Source organism: Gobio gobio (genome assembly GCF_949357685.1).
Source record: "Gobio gobio genome assembly, chromosome: 3".
Taxonomy (NCBI): Eukaryota; Metazoa; Chordata; class Actinopteri; order Cypriniformes; family Gobionidae; genus Gobio; species Gobio gobio.
Window position 1 is genome coordinate 47,060,540 of NC_137099.1, and position 23,205 is coordinate 47,083,744.

The following is a 23,205-nucleotide window of genomic DNA, read 5'->3' on the forward strand; positions in this document are numbered from 1 at the left end:
TTAATATTTTAATTTTTTTATATTTTGATATTGCAATAATTTCAGTTACTCTCCAAATTAATGTAGAAACAATTTAAAGACAGTACATTTTAAATATGTGTTTTAATGGCATCTTTTTATGAATGAAGGCCAGTATCACTGAAACTAATGTCTGTATGAAACATTAATGACGTTACATTACAGTATAACTGAAAGCTCCTAATTTCAACATTTATTAGGCTTTAAAAAAACAACATTTAATTTAAGTGAACTTAAAACCATCTTTACATAAACCCATTATAATAAATGTTATTTTTTACCTGTGCCTTTCCTGTTAGAAATATACAGAAATGTAATAGTTATCAAACACCTTTCTTAACTGCATAAATAATAAATTAAATATAGATTAATCATCATTAAAGCTACACTTGTCTCTGTTCCCATTGTTCTGTGATGAACATTAATGACGATGTGAGCATCCTGTCACTTTAAGAGCGGCCGCTGACGAACATGATGCGGATCTGACACGCTGTCCCATGCATCTCATTTCCTCACAACTCTTTAAGTTCATTTAAGACGTTATTTGACTAATTTAAGACTCCTAATATGAGAATACTCAAAATTCTCTATGTTGTCGTTATTGTTTGTTCAAGAGCAAAAGAGAACTCGATGTGAGCATCCGTCTCACACGTCGAGACTAGTGTGTGTGTGTGTGTGTGTGTCAGAGTGTCCCTCGATTAGCAGACATAAGACGCAGCCACACAGACAGGACATTGACACACACACACTCACACACACACACACACACACACACACACACACACACACACACACACACAGACAGGACATTGACATACAACAGTCTTGTCGCGCTTGGAAGCATTTACATGAATAAGAGCGTGAGCATATAATGTAACGCTAGGCAAAAATGGATATAAAAATGGACGCTGCGTTATTTGCGTTAAATATTTTTAATGCGTTAAAGCTGAAAAAATTAATCGCCCGCGTTAACGCGTTAATTTGCCCAGCCCTAATATATACATGTATGTAAGAATGCATGTATGTGTGTGTGTGTGTGTGTCTATATATATATATATATTATATATATATATATATATATATATATATATATATATATATATATATATATATATATATATATATATATATATATATATAAATAATATATATACACACACACACACACACACACACACACACACACACACACACACACACACACACACACACACACACACACACACACACACACACACACACACACACACACACACACACACACACACACACACACACACACACACACACACACACACACACACACACACACACACACACACACACACACTATTGAAAAATGTTAATTATTAATTACATTCATATCCTCATTTAACTCTTTCCCCACCAAACACTGAATTTTTTGTCTTTCCAATATTTGTGAGAAAATGCTTCCCTGCCAAACACGGAATTTTCTGTGTTTCCGTGTTTTCACTCTTATATGCTAGGAGGCGTAATTACGCATCTTCTGAATGAGAATCTCCTGATCAAAACACAAGCGAGGAAGACGCAAAAAACAAGCGATCATATGCAAGCAGATGCATATGTAAAATAACGTGATCATCAACATTAAAGATCATATAAATCAAAACTATCTAATGTTACTGAATGAAATGTCGACCCAGGACGAGCTCTAGGACTGTGCAAGTATTAGGGCTGTTGATGGACTCTGATGGAATCTACTCCCTCTGTGTTTGATCACTGCTCTGAATCTGATCTGGATGTAACTTAACGTTAGTCTTTGACAAAAACATGATTTTCTCAGTTTTTTGTTCAAAAATTTTTTTAAGTAGAGGGTCTGCTCTTTCTTTTGATATATTGCATGCTCAGATATTCATTCAACAAATATTCTATGGGCCATGACATTTTTGTGAAAATTATCAAAAACCGTACAACGACGTGACTCGCTGCTCAACTACCATAGTACAATACATCGTTGAAGAAATCAACTAGCTAGTCATAACTGTTTGTTCAACCACGTTGGTAATGTCACGCACTGGAGGAGTAATAACTTCTTTGAAACAATCAGTTTGAGATTGAATTAATGCTAGATATTTTGCTATACATTTCAGACATGGCACCTAAGGACTAATTCTTATTTATTTCCAGATTAAATCATAGGCTCATTCTTACGTAGACTAGAGCAAGTAAACACATGCGTATTCAAAAAACGCTGCTTTAAATCTCTTGACAAACTAAAAGACGTATCTAATCGAAATAAAAGATACAGATTGTACTGAATGTCAGCTTGCTTATTTTGCTCAAGCTAAGGATTTATTAAGTCCACATGTCATGCAAACAATAAACTACGCATCTAACCACAGGTCGAGAGCTGTCGTTCCAACCACTCAACTTGCAATGCTGTTTACGAATGTTTGTTAGATAACAGGTGTTGGGAAACACTAACTGGTTGAACTATGCTGTTAATGACAGAGCTTGCAACCATAGTTGGTAAACAATGCTTTGGGGAAACACACCCCTGAACAGCACAAATGAGCCTTAATCAATGTATCATGGCCTTAAGTCACACTCTGAATGTAGTATGATTATTTATGCAAGCATATAGCAGACTATTGGTTACTCATTTCGCTCTTCCCACAATGACCTGTAAGTCAGTAGGTGGAAAATTGTGTTCATTACTCTTTGCTCCATGACACACACTCTCTACTGCTCTCTGGCCTGTGTTCCTAGCGGCAGTTTGTTCACGTGACCTATTTTCTCTCAGCTTGCGTCCTGGTCCTCTGACCTGACTATACATGACCTTTATTTGGAGAGTGAGTACTATGGCCTCGGGCCTGCTCTACAAACTGTTAACTCATAAACTTACATATTGCTAAATGACATTTGCAGCCATAGCAGCATTTGCGACAGAGCTTGCCCATTTCTGCCCCAGATTATATTTTAAATGATTGACAAGCAGAAAAGGACATTTGCATTTATGCATTTGGAATTAGGTTCCCTGAGAGATGAGCCATGCTCTTCCACCAACATTTCGAAATAAAAAATAATAAACCCTGGGACAAGTTTCTATGCTCATCTTGTCCAAGCAGGTCAATGACGCACCTGTAGCTAGTCTGTATCCTCCCCGGTTACCCCCGTGCTCTGCTCTCCTGTCTTGCTCCCACATTTCGGCCTCGGACTCTGTAGTGCGGGATCCTACGTCAGACACGTCGCCCTCCTCTCCTTCTGTGCTGTTCCGGTATGGGCGACGCTGCCAGTTCTGGATGGCCTGTTTGCGGAGACCCCAGCTCCGGGAAGCACCTGTCCTTTCGTATCCTCCTCCTCCTCCTCCACCTCCGCCTCCCTCCCCAAGTCGGCATTGGACGTGGTAGTATTGAGCATCAGGGCAGTCCTCCAGAGCATGGAGGTCCACACTGTCACTGTCATAACCTCCTGAACCCTGGGACGCAGATTTTCCTCGTCCTGATGCACTGTTTAGCAAAAGCACAAGGGGAAAGGGAAGCAAAGAGAAAAGCAGTCAGGCACAATGCTGTGGTTAATTCATGAAAGGAATTACTGGACTAGTGGAGACCAAACAAAGAATCATAATTGTTTAACCTACAAAAAATCCTTAAAATAAAACACTGAAATAAAACAATAAAATACAAAAAAATTATTGTTCAAAACAAATAACAGTGGCTGTAGCATTTCTATTGCAAATACGTGACCGAATATTAAATGTAAAGTGGACATTTGAATTAAATTTAGTTTGGCCAATATTAAACAACGATAAGATAGTGCTGTAAGGTGTAACAACAATCACCAGGCCGTTGGCGCCTTCAGGCATTTGTTATAATATATAATGCAGTGTTTCCCACACATAGACTAATTCGTGGCGGTGCGCCACAGAATCAACACCGGCCGCCACATATTGCGTGTCGTTACTCATTAACTTTTTTACGCTATTTAAAACACGCAGCGTGTTTGTTCATTTCCTTTCCCCGCTCTCCCTCAATCTCTCTGTCACTCATGCGTCTCTTGATATTAACCTGCTTTTGATATTAAAGTCTAAGCTTTTAAAATTTGATACAAAATGCAAACAATAAATAGCGTTTTGGTGCTAATGTGTAACAGTTAAAGCCAGAGGCGTTGAAAAACAGAGGTGCGACCTGCTCTCATCTCCCGGCGCGCGGTCACGTGGTTCACGGAGCGATCAATAGTTATAAACAAACCCGCGCTGTCAATACATTTGAATGGCTTAAGCCGCGGATACACAACATTTTCACTGTACAGGTGTTTGCATCAGGTTTTGGTACAGTACAGCATAGTGTGCATTGATTATTACATCAACAACATTTACAGGAGCATTTTATTATGAAGAGTGATGATAGACCCACCATTGTTACATTAATGTCAATGTTTTTCTTGTATTTAGCCCTCATTGCTTACTAATTGTTCACATCATCCTCATTGGTGGTCAAATGTGACCATACACCTTAACTATTTTTTTATTAAATAGCCTATATATGCTATATTTTAGTTTAATAATATTTATTTAATATTTTGAGGATATATTTTGGTACTAAATAGGCCTACTATTTGTGCAATAATTGTGGTCCACTAATGACCACTTAAAATATTTTGTATTATTTATATTACAATTAGTGTAGTAATTAAGGTTAAAATAGAGAATTCCAATGCAAAGAGGCCTGTGTGGCTCTTTAATAAATATACAGTACTAATAAATAATATGTATCTAGTTGCTCAAAGTATTGCATATCATATCTTCTTACTTATTTTTAGGTTTTGCATTTGAATAAATATTTATACATGATCAAACACTAGATTTCTTTTAATGTGAAATTTTAAAAAGTTAATAACTTACATCCTAATATTTTGAATAATACTTAAGCACACAAAAGTGAATATTATTTGAATGTGAGCAAATATAATTTCAGAAAAGTTTAAAATAGTTAAACTTATTTTTCCTTATATGTACAGTAGGCTATATAAATATGAATTGATACTGAATCAAGATTGAAATCGATATTCGTGGCAATCACTGAACCCATCCCCTCCACCCGCCCCATGCCCCCGCCCACCACCACAAATTGGTTTCCAATCTGTGGGAAACACTGTAATGTACATTACTTGATTATATTTATATTGTGTATTACATGATGTACTTTAAGAGTGTTGTTCAATAAGATATTAAGATATTTTTGATGAAATCCGAGAGTTCTCTGACCGCTCCATAGACTGCTATTTAATTAACCAGTGGTTCAAGCTTAATTTTATGAAGCGACGAGAATACTTTTTGTGCGTAAAAAAACAAACAAAAACATCGACTTTATTCAACAATTTCTTCACGTCTGTACTATTTAGTCGACTAAAACTAAAAACAAGTCAGGTGAATAAATTATGACTAAAACTAAATGGCATTTTAGTCAAAAGACTATGACTAAAACTAAATAAAAATTTGCTGTCAAAATTAACACTGTTTGAAACGACATGAGGGTGAGAAATGAATGACAGAATTTTCATTTTTGGGTGAACTAACCCTATAATAAAGACAAAGGCACATTACAAAATGACTAAAAATGAAACTAAAACTAAACATTTTATTTTGATATCCTAACTATAAACAGTTAGAAGGTTAGTTGCATTTTCATATTAGCATTACTTCTTATTTGCATCCTATGAGCCTATTGGAAAAGTCTTGCAACCCATTGTATGGGTCGAAAATCGACATCCACCAGTTGAAAACCACTTTAGGATACAGGGTTTATGTTCACAGTGTCTAAAAAGAACAGTGAGAGTTAACCAGGAAATATGATCAGATCTGTCTAGACACACTTCCTACAATACACACATCCTCTAATTTAGAAATAAGAGACTTTGTTCACTTCACTTGTTTCACTTATTTGGAAGAAAGATTAATAACTTGCAAATATTATTTTTGAGCCTGAATAAGGAATGGGTTATTTCCTTATTGCACATACAATAGTGACTCTCTGTTGTTTTCTATCAAAACACTCCTCAGAAGAAGCTCTGGGAAAACAACACTAAATCAACACTTTTAGGGGTGTTATGCACTTCTGGTGCAATCATGAAAAAAAAAAAAAAAAAAAAAGAGTTTTAACTACTCAGTATATAAGAGCTAATCAGCAGACCTTTATAGTGTATAGAAAAGAAAAGCTTTGACATTTTAAAGCAAATTATCTGAAGAAGCTGTGACTAAATTGGCTGACTAAATTTAGTCAATGCATTATTCCTGAATCCTTTTTACCTTCAAGAAATATGCAACTCAATTTCAGTTTAATTGAGTATGACACTTCTGAACACATCCACTGCATAGAGACCTTCCCTTAATCATTACAAGATAGATCACTAAACTCTGGGAACCGTTAGGGCATAAGCATAGGATTGTGGGTAAGGAATGTTCTTCTCCAAGGCTTAGCAGGGACAGAATTTCCACAGGGGATTCCAGCCAGACATTTAGTCACTCTCCAGATGTTACAATTCAAAAGCCAACCCTGAGAATAAAGAGATACTGTGCTACTGCTGTCAATAGTCACTGTAGGCTCCGCTGCAGGCAACCGACTACAATGACAGACTTACTTTTCTATTTTACTAGAAATGAAGCAGACACATTATAACTGCCATAGCCAGCCATGCATTACACATTCCTACTGTGTAAGCAGAGATATCAAAAGCCATTCATATATTCAAAAGAAAAGGCTAAAAAGAATTTATATGTAAAATTTCTGACATAAAAAAAATAAATTCAGGAGATATTTAAGGCAGAGTGCGGTCTCTGTATTGTATCATATTGTTTCATATTGTATCATATTGTAATGTTTCAGCACCCCTTACTTCATGTAAGAACTACATATTTGTGCCTTTCTTTTGAAGCCAAAAATAGAGATGCTGACAAAAACAGAGGGATGCGATGGCTAAACACGTCCGCCTCTTAAGTAAGCCTTAAGCCGATTTACAAACTCTATTGCAAAATGGACTGCTGTGGACCGTAGGGCAGTGATAGGATTAAATTCAATGAAATTAAAAATATATATTTTAAAGTCGTCATGAAATCAAAATTGACCCTATTTACTTTGTTAGCGCACATTGCTAGTCATGGTGAACAATTAATCTGTGCAAGTTAATAGACAAAATAATCCTTACTCAAAATCTGATTGATTTTATTTCATATTTTCACATTTAATTTTTATATTAAAAGTATGGTAAATACTGGTCAAATGCACCAGCAACCACATTTAGAAATAAACATTTTATGGCATACCACAAAAATAACCTGTGGTTCTCATTTCCAGTAGATTCCACAATCACTGCTTTCTCACCTTTTTTATGCACAGTGACAGATTTTGGCATGTCAAAAAAAAAAAAAAAAAGGTGTTTGATCCAAATTACCCATCTAATCCAGGGGATGTTTTTTCCTTAGGCTGATCACCACACAGAGAAAAAGGTGCAAAACAGCTTGCCACTTAGGCAGTACCCTTAAAAGGACATATTTGAACCTTTTTTACCACAAAAAGGTTCATAGTAGTATCTTATGGTACGTAGTTGTCGCACTTTTATGAGTAAAAAAGGTACAAAGATGTCAATCAAGACTAATTACTGTTAATTTCCTGTACATTTTTTTTAGGGCCGCGGTAATTTTAAATTGTTATTTTTAATACAGCCTTTTTGGCCTCACCTTCTTCTAACATTACACTCTGACACACCGTATTTCTTGGCTGCTTAATGAGAGTTGTTTGATGACGCTGCGTTTATCAGTCTTGGGCGGAACACACGTTTTACTCGTATTTGCCGCTACCTATTGTGGCAGGTGTATTATTGACATGTAAAAGCCTAGACCCTGAATATAAAAGGAACCCATTTTTTCAGATGTATTTCCAAGTTAAAAACACTAGGTCTCATTCACTAAGGATGCGTCCGCACAAATTTGTGCGTGAAATGTGCGTACCAACGGTTTTAAGAATAAATCATAATTCATCAAACAATTCGTTCTCATGTTTTGTTTTGTTTTTATACGAAAAAATATAGGAACAACTGAAACCACACGTACGCAAAAAGAACTTACTCTGTATGGCTTTATAATCGTGTTAAGAAGTTATACTTCATCCATCTATATAATGAAATTATTAAATAATAACATTTAATTTCATCTTAAATACATTCAATCATCTATAGTTAAAGAGTAGGAAAAGCTGCGTTATAGCTTCAGCTGCAAGGTTTCTCTGAATAACGCAGATATATGCGTATGTATTTATTTATTTATGCATTTAATGCATCCTTACAGAATAAAAGTATGTATTTCTTACTGTTCCCACACTTTTAGTGCCACTTGTTTATTTAAATGTCTTTATAATTGACTGGATGATGTTGGTTATGCAATAATGAAGAAACAGATCATTTCAATCCTCTCCCATCTGATTTAGGAGGAAGACCTTTGGAGACTGTGATGTCAATTTAGGGACAGCAGACTCAGGGCAAACCCACGCTCCTGCTTTCCTTCCCTCAGAGCACCAAATGGTTCGATACGGCCCATGTGCAGATGCACGTACACAACAGATGGACAGCGCTGTCTCATTCACAGATCAGAAACTTGTTAAAAGATCAGCCACAAAAATGTTAGTTATGGTATGTTACAGGGAATCGCATAAACGGATGATGACCTAAAAATAAATATGAGTGTTTGTTATGCATATTAGTCATGCTTATTGACTAGTTGAGACAATCTCACTAGATTAATATTACATCTTAAAAACAGTGGTTCACAATATGTTCAAGGTGTCTACCTTTTTTTTTGTATCTGTTCAATTAAATTCTCATCAAACAGTATTTATAAAATGGAAAACTGTATATTGTCAGTTTTGCCTGGGTTCTATGCTGCATCCACGCCATTCATCTTTGTACGCTTTTGTGGTACTTTGACATTTTAAAGCTAATTATCAGAGACACCAAGTCGAACACACCTTAAATCTGCAGTGTGAAGTCAATATAGAGTGTGAAGGTACAAGTCATATCTCTCAAAAAATTATTTAGTTTACACGTTGTAAAGTTCTACAAGTGTGAACACACCTCTAGTTTGAACTTTGAGTACTGTTCTCAGTTCAGTTTCCTGTGTTTTCTTTGTTCATGCTCTCTGTTGCCAAGGTTTTTGATATTCCCTCATGTGTCTCACCTGTGTCTTGTTAATTATCTTCCCCTAGAGTTAAACAGTTGAGTTTTGCTGTTTTCGAATCCATTCAGCTGATCTCCGGATCTGATTAGACTGCTAGCATCTCGCTAATTTCTGACAGATTTTCTAGGCCTATACTCTCTATACTATACTATACTCTCATTCCTGCGTAATAATCAAGGAACTTTGCTGCCGTACCATGGGTGCAGCGGCGCAATGATATTACGTAGCGCCTGAAAATAGTCCCTAGCACACTCCCTGTGCAAGCAGGTTGTCACGTTCGTTATGATGACGGAAGTATTTTCAGGTGCTACGTAATATTTTTGCCATATTGGCCTAGAAAATTGCAACTTTTAAATTTCCGTCGGTCTTAGTACACAATGTAACTACAGTCAAGTTTTAAATAGGAAAAATTTCTAAACTCTTTGGTCATTTTTTTGAGCGAGATGCTAATGGTCTAATCAGATTCAATTATCTATGCTAAGTTATGCTAAAAGTGCTACCGCCAGACCCGGAGATCGGCTGAATGGATTCTAAAACTATTTTCCCATTTTCAAAAAAAGTTGAGTGTTCCTTTAAAACATTATTTTATTTATTAAAAAAAATGAGAATTCTGTGATTTACTTTGTTTCATGTCATTTTTTTTTTTTGGGGGGGGGGGGGGGTGATCTATCCATTAAAGTTTTAGGTTTTACTATTGCTGGGAATTTTGGTCTCAAGACTCTCCACTATGTAGGCAAAACCCGACCTGACACTAACATGCTTTCAATACAACACAAAAAACAAGACTATCAAAGGATGCTGAGCTTAAACAAATGTGTTCACCACTATTCTTCTAGAGACTTGGGTACTGGTTGTTTTCGGCCTTGTGCTTTTAGGCACTTTAGGCACAGCAGTGTGTTTATGTGTGCGTGTCTGTGTGCAACAGGACTCTTTTCACATATCTTCTGCATGGCTGAGAGATTACAGACTGGTTTAACCCTGAGGCAAATGCAACAATCTAGCAATTTTCCCTAGACACATCCCAAACCAGGCTGACTCCAACATACCCATGGCTCACAGTAGATTAAAAAAAACATAAACTTGCTGCTCTGCAGTATCATTGTTCTCTAGGACTATAGGTAGAACCAGAGAATATGCAGATTAATAATAAATACACAAATTATTTATTTATTTTTACATTTAATATTTTTACATATTAATTTATTTTTACATATTAATAAATTATAAATAAGTTATATACAAGTATAAAAATGCATAATAATTGTTAGAGCATTTGGCAGAATTCTACTGTCCTGAGACTTACGCAGTGCTGGGGGAGGAACGTCGATCGGACACTTGGTACATTCCCCTGGATGCCCCAGAGATACTGGAATTTCTCTATGAGAGAAAGAGAGAGAAAAAAAGTGAGTGTGTATGAGAGAGAAAGATGCTCCAAAATGTCACACATCAGAGATACTGTAGCTCGACATCAGCAGGTAAATATAATAAAAAGAATCAAAGCAGATAAGAGAGGTATAGCATAGTAAACTAAGCTGTCTCATATACAGTACATGGGAAAAACATGTCCCATTTTCATCAAAACTTTATTGACGAGGTTACCACTAACTTGCTGTAGCATCATTATTCATGCTTTATGACAACTAGGTTTAGTCTAGGTCAACTAACACTAATGTTGCAAAACTCTCTGAGTACAAAATAACAGCACAGCCCAAAGAGACAGCAGGTTGCTTTGCATCACTGATTACTCATTTTGCTAATTACTAATTTGTCATTTAGCTACTTTTATGCAAATTGGCTTAGCGTACGTACACTAAATACATGGGCAATCCCCCTGGTGCAACCTGCGTTTCTGTGCCTTGCTGAAAGACTCAACCAGGCCAAATAATTGGTAAAATTAGACCAAACTGTTTACTGACAATCATGCTCACTTGATCGATTGTGTCAGTTTAACAAATTTACTGAGAGCCTTTTCAAAGGGTAATTTTTAGAGAAAATATTGTCTAAAATCGGGTTCATTTAATTTCAGCCATCCTATGTAAAGTAAACATTTGAATAAAAATTGCATTTAAGGGCTTATTCACAATAGACCCTTTTCACATTTCCGTGTTTCTCAGAGCAGAAATCATCATAGTTGCGTTAACTATTATAGCTGTGCATGAGAGAATACATTAAAAAAAAAAATGTGCCCATTTGCTAAAATAGCTAAATAACTCCACAATAGTGATTCCACAACTTTCAAAAAGAGGGAAAAAATAAAGTGAGATTGATAACGGCATTCAAATGACAGAAATATGCTAATTTTACCATCACTCCCATAAACGCTGTATTAGAAACACCCTCACAGCAGCGGTAACTTGATTTTTGTAATTTGATGCAAAAGTAATAAAATACAAAGTATTAGTGTTATAAATGTACCTATTTTTAAAAAGAAATGAAAATACAAAAAACGTTGCCGGATTTACGTTAAAACAACCATTAAAACGTGTCATCACAGTCTGTGAAAAGGGTCTATTGTAGGATCTCAAAATGCAGTGAAATTTGGTTATTTTTCTTGTTTTTATAAAGTAATTTTTGGTGCTATGAGTGAAAAAGTGAAAACAGCCTGGCCTACATTCATTGATTTCCATGTAAAATTCTGAACACAGTACTTTTATTCACTACTAATGACTTTTATTCATCAGACGTATGTATTAGACTCATACAGGAAATAGGAAAACTGTGCCTTTAAATAACTGCTCTAGCTGGTTAGGTGATACACCAGAGAAAATATGGGCCAAGTAAGGTGCCATAGTGATGACAAGGCACACACACATTCACAAGCACACACTGGGCGCAGTGCCGGCAGAAATGGGGCAGAAAGAGAAAGCAGCACTATTGATTTCACAAGCAGTGCACAGCATTAACTGCCCGGGATTGTGGGAAATGCTTGAGACGAGAACAAGAAATCTGCATCTTTTTCGTTCTTGCTTACTTTCTTTCTTTCTGTTGCCATAACCCTGCACAGTGCCTGTCTATGCTCTAATTTAGGCCAAATGTCCCGAATCACAGCATCCATGCGCCTGAAACTCTGTTCCCTTCTTCTGACATCACTGAGTGTACTTCCTCTCCAGATAGTAGGAGACCGGAAGGCTGTGGCTGGCATTTGGGAACACAGGCTGCGTGTGAACTCAAGCTGAGTCAACGGTGCTGTGTGCAATAGAATATATGAGTAAATGACAAATGTAGATTGCTGTTTCCATGGTGACGAAGGGGTCCCCAATGATGTAAGAGCAGGGTGAGATGTAAGGGTGTTGCCTGAATGTGCCAGCCACAGTCAATAAGAAGCCTAAAAATGACAGTGAGTAACCGTGGAGTGCACACATACACACTGAATTAAGCCCAAACCTGACATAATAGATAAAAAAAAAAACACTTTGTACATACTGTGTTCAAAACTTCATTGCTACATTTCGTTCACTATTTCTGACAAAAGGCAATGCATTCATACTCAGTGGCACCGCTGAGTAACCAACCACAGTTTAACCCCCTCTGGATTCAAGAAAATAGGACTAGTGTACCAGTGCAGTTTATCAACACTGTAAAAAGTTCTCTGGAGCTTCACAGACCAAAGATGTACATTGATGAGTATTTAGTAATAGACATTTACTGAGCGCTGCATTAAGATTTATTGTATATCTTGCAGACAGAACTGCAACCATGACAAAGCACTTTCAGGCATTTTCCACTGCCTACCCTCAACCTGTTAGAAAGGCCATGCACAATTCTCTAAAAGATTCTCTAAACAATTTCTCAGCATGCCCGGGGTTTTAAAGTGAGTACAGTTGACAGTTTTTCTCTGGATGTGATGATAAATGTTTCTGTATTATAAAGACTTAATCTTAAAAAAGGGTTTATTTATTTATTTTTTTAAGTGAATGTTCTTGTTAAGATAATGCTAATAGTAATAATATATTTGGCTGATTACATAACTATCTCTTTGATTCTTGCAAATCTATACACATGCTGTATACACAACCATTCAAAAGAATTTATTTGATAAAAAAATTCAGTAATACGGTGAAATATTATTACAATGTAAATGACACTATTCTATTTTAATATAATTCAAAAGGTAATTTTTGAAAAAAAAGATGATTTTTCAGCATCATTACTCCAGTCTTCAGTGTCACACGATCCTTCAGAAATCATTCTAATATGATGATTTGCTGCTCAAGAAAAAAATGTTTTATTATCATCAATGTTGAAAACAGTTGTACTGCTTAATATTTTTCTTGATGGATAGAACGTTCATTAGAAAAATTGCAGAAATCTTTACTGTTACTTTCGATCAATTTAATGTGCCTTGCTTAATAAAAGTACTTGCAAATGACTTCAAAATATCAAGCCAAATTTAAACTCATTTTAAGCTGCAGTCCATAACTTTTGGCGCTCTAGCAGGTTAATAAACAGAACTGCATGCGTCTCGATGAAGAACATTGCAGCCGGAGCCACTTCTCTCTGTTTACGTCTATGGCGAGTCACGCCGGGACTGTGCTCCTCCGCAGCGTTTCCTACCAGACTGGTCTGAAATAGTCCCAATATAAACACTTATTATAAGTGTACCATAATGATTCAGGGTAAGACAAAAACACGGTTTGGAAAATGGATTCATGTTGTACATTCACATTATATGATTTTTGTAAATCTTGAACACAAAAAAAGTTACGGACAGCAGCTTTGTATTTGCACCATAATGAAATAATTCACATTTTGTTCCCTCAGAAAAATGTAATTTGTCATCAAATATGAAAGGCCATGTGAAGGTAAATGTGTAACCCTAACAAATGTATTACTCTTCAGGATTGCACCTTGGGCACATATACTTATAGAGATAATTGTCTTCCCTTTTTTCACCTATAATGTACATGACTACCAGATCCACACTTTGCATTCAATATATGTTGTAAGTTTTTTTTAGAAGCAAATTGAATGGTTATTCCATGTAGATATCGAAACAGTTAGTGATTTACACGATGGATTTTGCATTGATAAAAAGCCCAGTCACATCAAAATATGCATAAATGACTACAAATACAGGTGTAATCTCTGAATCGCTCCAATGTCATGTTTTTTTTCTTCTTCTTTTGTCTCTTTCTCTCAGTTACCGTACCTGTCGTCCATTATGTTTGGATCCTTGCAGACTGCAGTGTCCCAGGCTGCCGTTGGGGGTGGTGGCACAGCTGCTGATAATCTGGAGCTGTTTCTCAGCACGGTCGGCTCGGTCCAACAGCTCCTCGATGAATTGCTGAAGACGCAGTTTAGCATTGGCTTCACGCGCAGCTGTTTCCTGCAGGAACTGGTCGATCTGGGCCACCTCTCTGAGTCAGCAGGAAATGAATGAAAAGGAGAAAGAAATTTGTGACAATTACAATAAGCGAATTTAGTGATAGCATTGTCAGTTTGATCAATGTATTCAAGATATTGAGTGTGTTCAGAGTATTAAGTGTGTATCTCTAACAACATGGCAGTTTAGTGTGGTGTATGTATGACCTTATGCATCACAGCATTCCCTCTATATACCCATATAATAAAAATAATAATAATTTGTAACATTTATATAGTGCTTTTCTGGGTATTCAAAGCGCTTTACAATGATGGACAGAGGCCAATGGGCAAATTAGGCCAGGATGCCTAGACCTTGGTTTAACGTCTCATCCGAAGGACGGGGACAAAGGACTTTATGAGGATATTATGCTCTTTTGCAAAGTTTTTGGGGTCTACTGGTATAGGTTTTCATGCTTGAATATTCAAAAAAACAAATAATTTTTCATATATTTACATTGTTGCAGTACCTCTCTTCCCAGTCTGTCAGTTACACTCTGTGTAGTTACAGTCTCTATGAAGCCCCTCCTTCGGTAAAGCATAATGTGCTCTGATTGGCCGGCTGGACCAGTGTGTTGTGATCGGTCAATCGCTTCGAGCATGTTTCGGAAATGTCACGTCCATTACCATAACCACGTGTTTCAACACACTAACCCAACTGAACCAGGCCTCTCCCCCCTTTTTGGTGTTTGTCTTTGGCAGGAATTATTTAAATTAGGAATATTGTGCAGGTGTACATTCCCGGAAGAAAACTCAAGACTACAGTTGAGACGTTTCAGAGAGTTCAGAAACAGAGCTTACTGATATAGAGGAAAAATCCCTTTGGAGTGGACTTTGTCCTTTGTAACTTTGCAGTGCTTTTTAATGTTTCCACAGATCACATCAACGAAAGTTAAAAATGTACAAAAGCTTAATAGGTCCTCTGTAAAGAACTACAGACCATCCAAATTTAAACCGGTCACACCTTGGCAAAGGGGAAAAGGGCATCTGATACCACCTTCTCCCTCTCATTTGTCCCTTTTCTCATGCTTGTTTATCTCCTCTAGCATTCTGCAAATCCCTGGAGCGTGCGTACAGCCAATGAAAGCACGACAACTGTTATCTCGGTGTAGGAAATGTCTCTGTACACATAAACACTAGCTTGCGCCTCTGTCGACACCATCACCTCAGCTATTCTAAGCTTCTCTCACGCTCTTAGCAGATTCTCACACAGTTGGACTTTTCATTTTCATACGCCAACAAATAAAATTGAGATACTGGCATCTTGAGTATTTCATCAACATAGGTTGCAAACAACGTCACAGGACAAAGTGAATACGCAACAGTTACTGCGCTCAAGGAAGAAGCTTTAATTATCCACAAAAATGAAAAGCGCCATTTTATAAAGCAGGAAAATGAATGTGCGTAAATGTGATCTCGCTGCCATTTATGTAATTGTGTAATCTCAAATGATCTTTTAAGTAAATAACAATGATACAGATCAGGCTCTATTAAATTATCATGTCAGACAGACTGTAGTCTGCGGTGCAGCCTTTTTTATAATTCATGGATCTGGTGTACATCACGTTACTTAGAATTATTATTTCCAGTATGTTTCTCGTGCAATAATTAATCTTCAGCAAATCAAGACTTATTTCATGATCAGTAGGGAAATCAGGGACAAAAATGTACAATGAAAAAAAAAGAAGAATTTAAATATGTTCTCTCCTTTTTACTGTTGGTAGTAAGGTTGTACAAGGTTGTAAAGATGTAATAATAGATGGTCTAATGCTTTGAACACGATAACTAAATAGAGTTGGAGTTGGAAGAGTTTTTATTGCTCACTAAAACTAAAACTATCAATAATTTTAATTTTTAAAGCTTTAATTAAAATGAAGCTAAAATAAAAATGCAAAAAAAAAAAAAGTGAAATGTTCCCTTGGCAAATAATTGAAATAAATATGTTTGAGTTGTACTAAAATGTATACAAATAAATTACAGTGATATTAAAGTGAAAAAAAGCACATACTGTACAATGGGTAAAACTTAAACTAAAATAAAAAATGAAAAATGAAAAGAAAAAATGCTAATTCAAAATATAGGTTAATATACTATGTAGGTTTGTAGGTAATAGTATATCAATAATACAAAAAAAGCACTGCATGGAATAGAGTTCAAGTCATGTGAATCATTTTATGGTGGCTTTGTGTCCTTTTTGAGGCATGAAGGCTTCAGTCATGACACCCCATTCATTGTAACTTTGAAAAAGAACAACCAAAAAAAGCAACCAAAATATTCAAAAAAAGCTCCTTTTATGTTCCACAGAAGAAGTCACATAAGTTTAAAATGACCTAGGCTAAGGGTGAATACATATGAGTTTTTGGCTGTACTGTTCAATTCAAAAGAGTTTTTCAGTAGCTTGTGTAATCACTTCTTGAACAACTGCTCTCTATTCATTTGCCTGCAGTATTCTTACTGTAGTAAAGGTCAACACTGTTTGGAGGAACAGAGACAAACAGAGTACTAGGTACATAACAGAGAGAATAACAGTCAATCAACACAGTGTAAACGAGACTAATTACAGGCCCAGTAATGTGGAGGCTGGGAAGAGCAGTGTGCGTTCACTGTGTGCTATACCACACGCACATCCGTATACATGATGTCTGCATCTGCCCCACACTGTATCTTGAACTCTAGTAATTAAAGGGCTGGCACCTAATTTCTTCGGTCAGCTTGATAAATCTGTTTATCTACCATAATGTGTTTGGCCTCTCAAGGGAAAGTAACACTGTGATCAGTGTGTGTTTGTATTAAAGACCCCATGGAATCCAAATTTCCGTTTCATGGATTATAGTCCATGTGTATATCTTAACGTGAGAATATACTTATTAGAATAAAGAAAAAAAATTTTTTATGCAAATATATGTTCTTTTATTAAAATAACAGTATTTCTCTATATGAAAAAAGGACCAAAAGTAATGATGACTCACAAGGGCGTATGCAAATTCTACATAAAATGCTATAGCTCCTGTTCACCTCAAGAACGATAACCTAACAATAACTACATTGGCATCCACACCAACACACAATAACGTTCTGTTTATGAAAAGCGCACTGCAGATATGCTTGAGCTCTTCAAAGCAGGATGGATTCTGATCGGCTGTCATTGTTTTTATTATTCATCAGCTGGAAAAAAATATCTTTCTGAAAGTGATTCCAACAATATTGCTCCTTTGTGTTGTTATCATTATAGTTGTGGTGTGGACTCTGCAATTCTTTTAAATTTGCAAACAGGTCTTTAAATCAACATAAATCATTATTTAACAATTATAATAATTTCTGACAATTATCCATATTTATAAATTAGTTGTAATTACTTAGAGTTTAAAAAAAATAAGGTTTTAGTGGAAAATTATTGGTAATTGTCACTTTTTTTCTTCACTAATCACTGACGGTCTTGACGCAAAAGTTGAAATATTGCAAGATCCGAAAATTCTGCATATGCAAAGTGGAAATAAATGACTTCTGCTCTGTCAATGATAGTGGAAAGGCTGCTTAAAGGGATAGTTCAGCCACAAATTAAAATTCTGCCATCATTTACTCACCTTCAAATTGTTCCAAAAACTGTATACGTTTCTTTCCTCTGCAGAACCCAAAAGAAGATATTTTGAGATCTGCTCGGTTACAAACGCCAAATATCTTCCTTTGTGTAAATCAGAACAAATACAGGTTTGGAACAACTAGAGGGTGAGTAAATTATGACAGAATTTTCAATGTTGGGTGAACTATACCTTTAAAAAGGTCCCATGGAATAAAATTTTCATTTTATGAGGTTTTTCAACATTAATATGAGTTCCCCTAGCCTGAATATTGTCCCCAAGTGGCTAGAAATTTTGATGGGTGTAAACCGAGTTCTGGCTGTCTTTCTCTGCCTTCGAGAAAATGAGAGCCCAGACAAGCTGATCTTGAATTTTCCTGTTATGACGTCATAACAGGAACAGTTACCTCCCTTTCCTCCGCCCAGAGAATTTGGCACGGCCATGCGAGCACCATATTTGTTTGTCCTCGAGAGATCATGGCTTGTGAACGAGTGAATGCTGGCAGTTTCTCAGTGTTTGGATGTACAAATGAAAACAGAAGTCTTTTTTCAGTTCCTTCTGATCTGTGATCAGTGATTTCTGATGTGTGGCTAATTATTCAAGTTCACACAGAACTTTATTATTCGTGCTGCGGCTTCTCTCTCTCCTGACAGAACGGTGTTTTCTATCTTGTGAGTCAGTGTTTTTGTACGTCCTCGTCGCGTCTATCTGTTCTAAAATGTGCATACAGTCGTGAGTTTCTTCTCAACATCGGCAGAGCCACATCTTTAGAGATAAAATTCACAGACGCCGAAGCTCTGGCTGCACTGGCCGGTCGGCCTTCAACATCACCGACCCCCAGTACTGCATCTGGCCCACAGCGGAGGCACCAAACGTGGCGCGAGATTAAGCAGAAGGGGGGTAAGCGTGAGGGCCTCCGGGCTAGGCTAGCCAGCTATCCCCACCACAATAAACTGGATTACATTCGATTACTGCACTGTTGTGTCTTTTTTTGCACTGTGTACTCAATGCATGTCAATGACGCTTTTCATATGATAGGAAAATATCTAAAATGCTATAATCAACACATACTCGTAACTCGTTCATCTCCTGTAATGGTACATTACATGTGTTACAAAGTAGGTTTTAAGGACGAAGACGGGCTCGGCGTGACTGGAACTCGTGTTTATTCAGAACTCTCAGATACAAACACAATAAACTCACGCTGACAGCGCTCTCACAACTCAGTAGTTACAATATATAACTTTGTTAGCAATCGCTCCGTCTCTGGTCCATTGATGTCCGGTTTGCGAACGAATCGTTCTTTTGAACCGGTTCTTTTTAGTGAACCGGTCAAACCAGTTCACCAAATTGGACTGAATCGTTCTAAACGGTTTGCGTCTCGAGTCAGCGCTGATCCATCATTTACTAAAGTTACTAACTTTCTGACATGAGTGACAGTCCCTCCGACTAGAAATAAACTAATAACCTGAAGTATATGCTAGTAACTACAACAGTTCACTGAACTGAGACGTGCTGAGAGAACTGATGAGAAGTGACATCCGTCTCTCTGGCACAGCCTTGTGCCTCGTAGACCTCGTTAAACCACGCCCCCTCCGCTCATTTCAAATGCAAAGATGTCAGCCAATCACAACAGTGGGCGTTTTTACTGAAGTCTCACAGCAGACACGCCCCTTGAAACAGGGCATTCAGCCACAGGGCAAACATCAGTATAGAAAAAATGCCTTTTATTTCTAAATTATGACATTTTATGATGTAAAAATCATACTAACAATATAAGTACACCTCAGAGTACATTATAAAATAAAATAAAAAATCCATGCCATGTGACCTTTAAAGAGAACACAAATAAAGGGATAGTTCACCCCAAAAATGAAAATTCTGTCATCATTTACTCCCCCTCAAGTTGTTCCAAACCTAATTTTTGGGTGAACTTAAGTAGCAGAATCAAGCAAGCACAATTAAGTAACCTAAGCAACTCAACATATTTTAGTGTGCCTCCCGCTGTCTGCCCTAATCAAAACTCTCCCAGTGTAGCTTACAGTCTTGGAGCTGACTGAACCATCTTCACAGGGAAACATGAATACAAATAAGACCACCAGCCCAAAAAGCTGATATCTAAATTCCAATATGCTACAAGCAAAGCACACTGAGAGAGGGAGCCTGGCTTTCAGATTCACACTGTGCGAATTCTAAGTTTGACTGTAGAAAGTGCTCTGCTAGAGAACTAACATTTCTCTAGTGTACACAAACCTCTATAACCAAGAACAAATCTCAACTCGAGGTCATACCTCATGGTTTAATCTGAAATGTATGACAGAACTCAGTCCGAGAGTGTGTGATAACCTCTGTGCCAGGTTAGTTCCACACAGCCCTTATCTAAAAGCAAAGGATTAAAACTGCTCAGATATGATGTTGTTGGTGTTGTGCAAGATACGATCCCCCCAGAAACCAGTTTTGCTTGGACTCCAAGGGGTAGCCGTTTCTCTTGCCTGATCAAAAGCATATGATGTTCTCAAAATAGCTGGTTGTCAAAAAATCCATCAGGTGTTGTTTTTATTGGTAGACATTAACATCAAGATATGGTAGGTAAGCAGAATAATCAGTTAGCACTAAACTGTAAGCTAACCAGTAAGCTTTGTAAGCATTTTAATACATGTATGCATTTGGCAGACGCTAATCCAAAAAAAGCGCAGGTGGGAGTGGAAATTTAAAGAACACAGACGCCGATCTACCAAGAGCAGCGCAAATTAGCGTCTGGTTTATGACATGATTTTTTGGGAGTTAAATAATGGCACAAATACCAGTAAATTGACTAACGCAAACACTAATAAATCACCTTGCATGAATCATTTAAATACTCTCCTCCCATAAATTTTGCATCTGAAAGGGAAACTCCTACAAATGCATTTGCAATAAGGTCAGCCGCAAAAATAACCCTGTCCATGCATTTTCAGCGCTAATCTTTCAATGCGTGTCTTTAGTAAATCCTGACAGTAGGGGTTTTTTTAATGCCAAAAGAGGGTTTGCGCTGGCGCAAGCTGTTAGTAAATCTGGCCCAAAGTCTTAATTTTTATGTCATTTCTAATCAGGCACCAAATTGAATACCCATAAAAAGTTATTTCAGTCAGTCTGGTTGTTAAGTCATCAAGCGTCACAGTTTCCGGCTCCAAGCAGGTCCAATAAGTAAAAAGTGACTGATACAAGACTGTGTACTTAATGGCTTTAATGAGGGGAAAAAAATACAATCCCATGAAGCATTGCGGATGAAATAATCAAATTAAATAATTTACTGATTATTTAAAGATGTTGATTATATAAATACAAACTAACTTTATCTCTACATATCATGCATACATATTTAGGTTGTCTGAGAGAATGGGGAAACTGACTGGGTGGGCACTAAAGTTTTCTTTTGGTGCGATTTGCTTGTAGTGATTCTCTGATTGGTGGCGATTTCTTTGCAGAATCGTAGGTAATGTAGTTTTTCACGAATAATTCTGCTCTTGAGCATGATAATAAAAAATAAAAAAACATGTTGAAATAATGCAGGCTGATGGCTTAAAGCTTATGCCATCGATTAACAACCTCAACCTCATTCAAAATCACTTCCCCTATGGAGAAAATGCATGGGATTTTTACTTCCAGAACCAAACTGGTGCATTTAAGATCTGAGGGACTATATTCTATGGTTGTGCTGCTCAACCTTGCAAGACACCAGTGAGGCTGGCATACTAGGTTCAGCCTGTATTCAGAGAATTCTAAAAAAGGAGGAATATGATTAAAAAGAAACCTTGATCTTTCAATGCATAAAGATTGGTTTCTGGACTAGTTTCCATGGGAACAACTATTGGTTGGCTGTCAGATATGTCTTTAAACAATAATGTATTGCCAAAACAAAGAATGTATGAATAGTGCATTGAGAGTTTTAAAGAACATTTCTACTTTAAAGAACATTTCTACTTAAAATTAATTAGCCATTTCATTCAACTTATAATATGACAGGTGAGATGACTAATACAAGTGTTATGGAATATTAGCTGCACAATACATAATGAAATGAATTAGTACAGAAGCAATGAGTGAATATGAAAGTCGAAATAAAAAAATTGATATTTTTTATACATTGCATGCTATATTTAAAAATTATGTTACAGTGCACAGTATGCAGCACACTGTATCTGTTAAAGGGGTGGTAAACCACGATTTCACTATTCTAACTTAAGCTAGCGTGTAATGTTGCTGCTTTAGCATAAACAACATCTGCAAAGTTACAACGTTCAAAGTTTAAAGCAAAGGGAGATATTTGCTTTTAAAGAAATCCATTTCTAAGAACTACAGCAAACGGCCAGTAGGCGACTACACACATTCCTCCAGGGTTGGTGACATCACCAGGCTCAATATTTACATAAACCCCTCCTCCGAGAATATTAAATAGGGGGGGGTGAGGCCATTTTGTATCGCGGCGCTGTTGTGGTATAGTTAGGCTGGAGTGTTGTTGCCGCGATGCCGAGGAAACGCTGTTATATTCATCCGGATTGCAGGTCTGGGGTACTTGCTTTGTTCAGCCTTCATAGGGACAGGGGTGCGTTGCAGAGCGTTTAACATACAACATGTTATATGCACGTGTGTATGAGACAGAAGGGAACAGGCACGTGCGGGGCTCCCGCAGCACATCTCACGGAGGGAAACTTTCAAAATGTTCGCGAGTTCAACACCGGATTTGCACAACGTCAGCTGCATAAGACAAACACTGCCAGTGTGTGAATGCACGACGCGCGCGGGGCTCCCTCCCGCAGCACATTTCACAGAGGAAAACTTTCACAATGTTCGCGAGGTCAATGCAGGATATGCACAACGGCTTGACCTGAAAGCTGGATTTACAAACAGAAGCTGTTTACGGGCCACAACCTGTAAGTCTGATTTATTTTTCATCGATGTGTTTTCCTGTAATAGGTTGTAGGAAGTAAACAGATGACAATGTTCTGCAAACCAGTCTGTTAAATGCTTATTCATACTTAACGTTATCCGACGAACACCTATCGTTACAAACACTAACGT

At 37.1% G+C, this 23,205-nt stretch overlaps 1 protein-coding gene across 1 annotated transcript in view; it reads right to left on the reverse strand.

Annotated features, from left to right (window-relative positions):
- The window catches only part of fbxo41 (F-box protein 41), a 76,998-nt gene that overhangs the window by 18,797 nt on the left and 34,996 nt on the right, over positions 1-23,205 (reverse strand). Inside the window, exons 3-5 of the mRNA XM_079813001.1 lie at positions 14,355-14,562; positions 10,509-10,582; positions 3,121-3,488 (exon numbers count right to left, since the gene is read on the reverse strand). Of these exons, the coding sequence (XP_079669127.1) occupies positions 3,121-3,488; positions 10,509-10,582; positions 14,355-14,562 (650 nt within the window). The remainder of the gene's footprint in view (positions 1-3,120; positions 3,489-10,508; positions 10,583-14,354; positions 14,563-23,205) is intronic.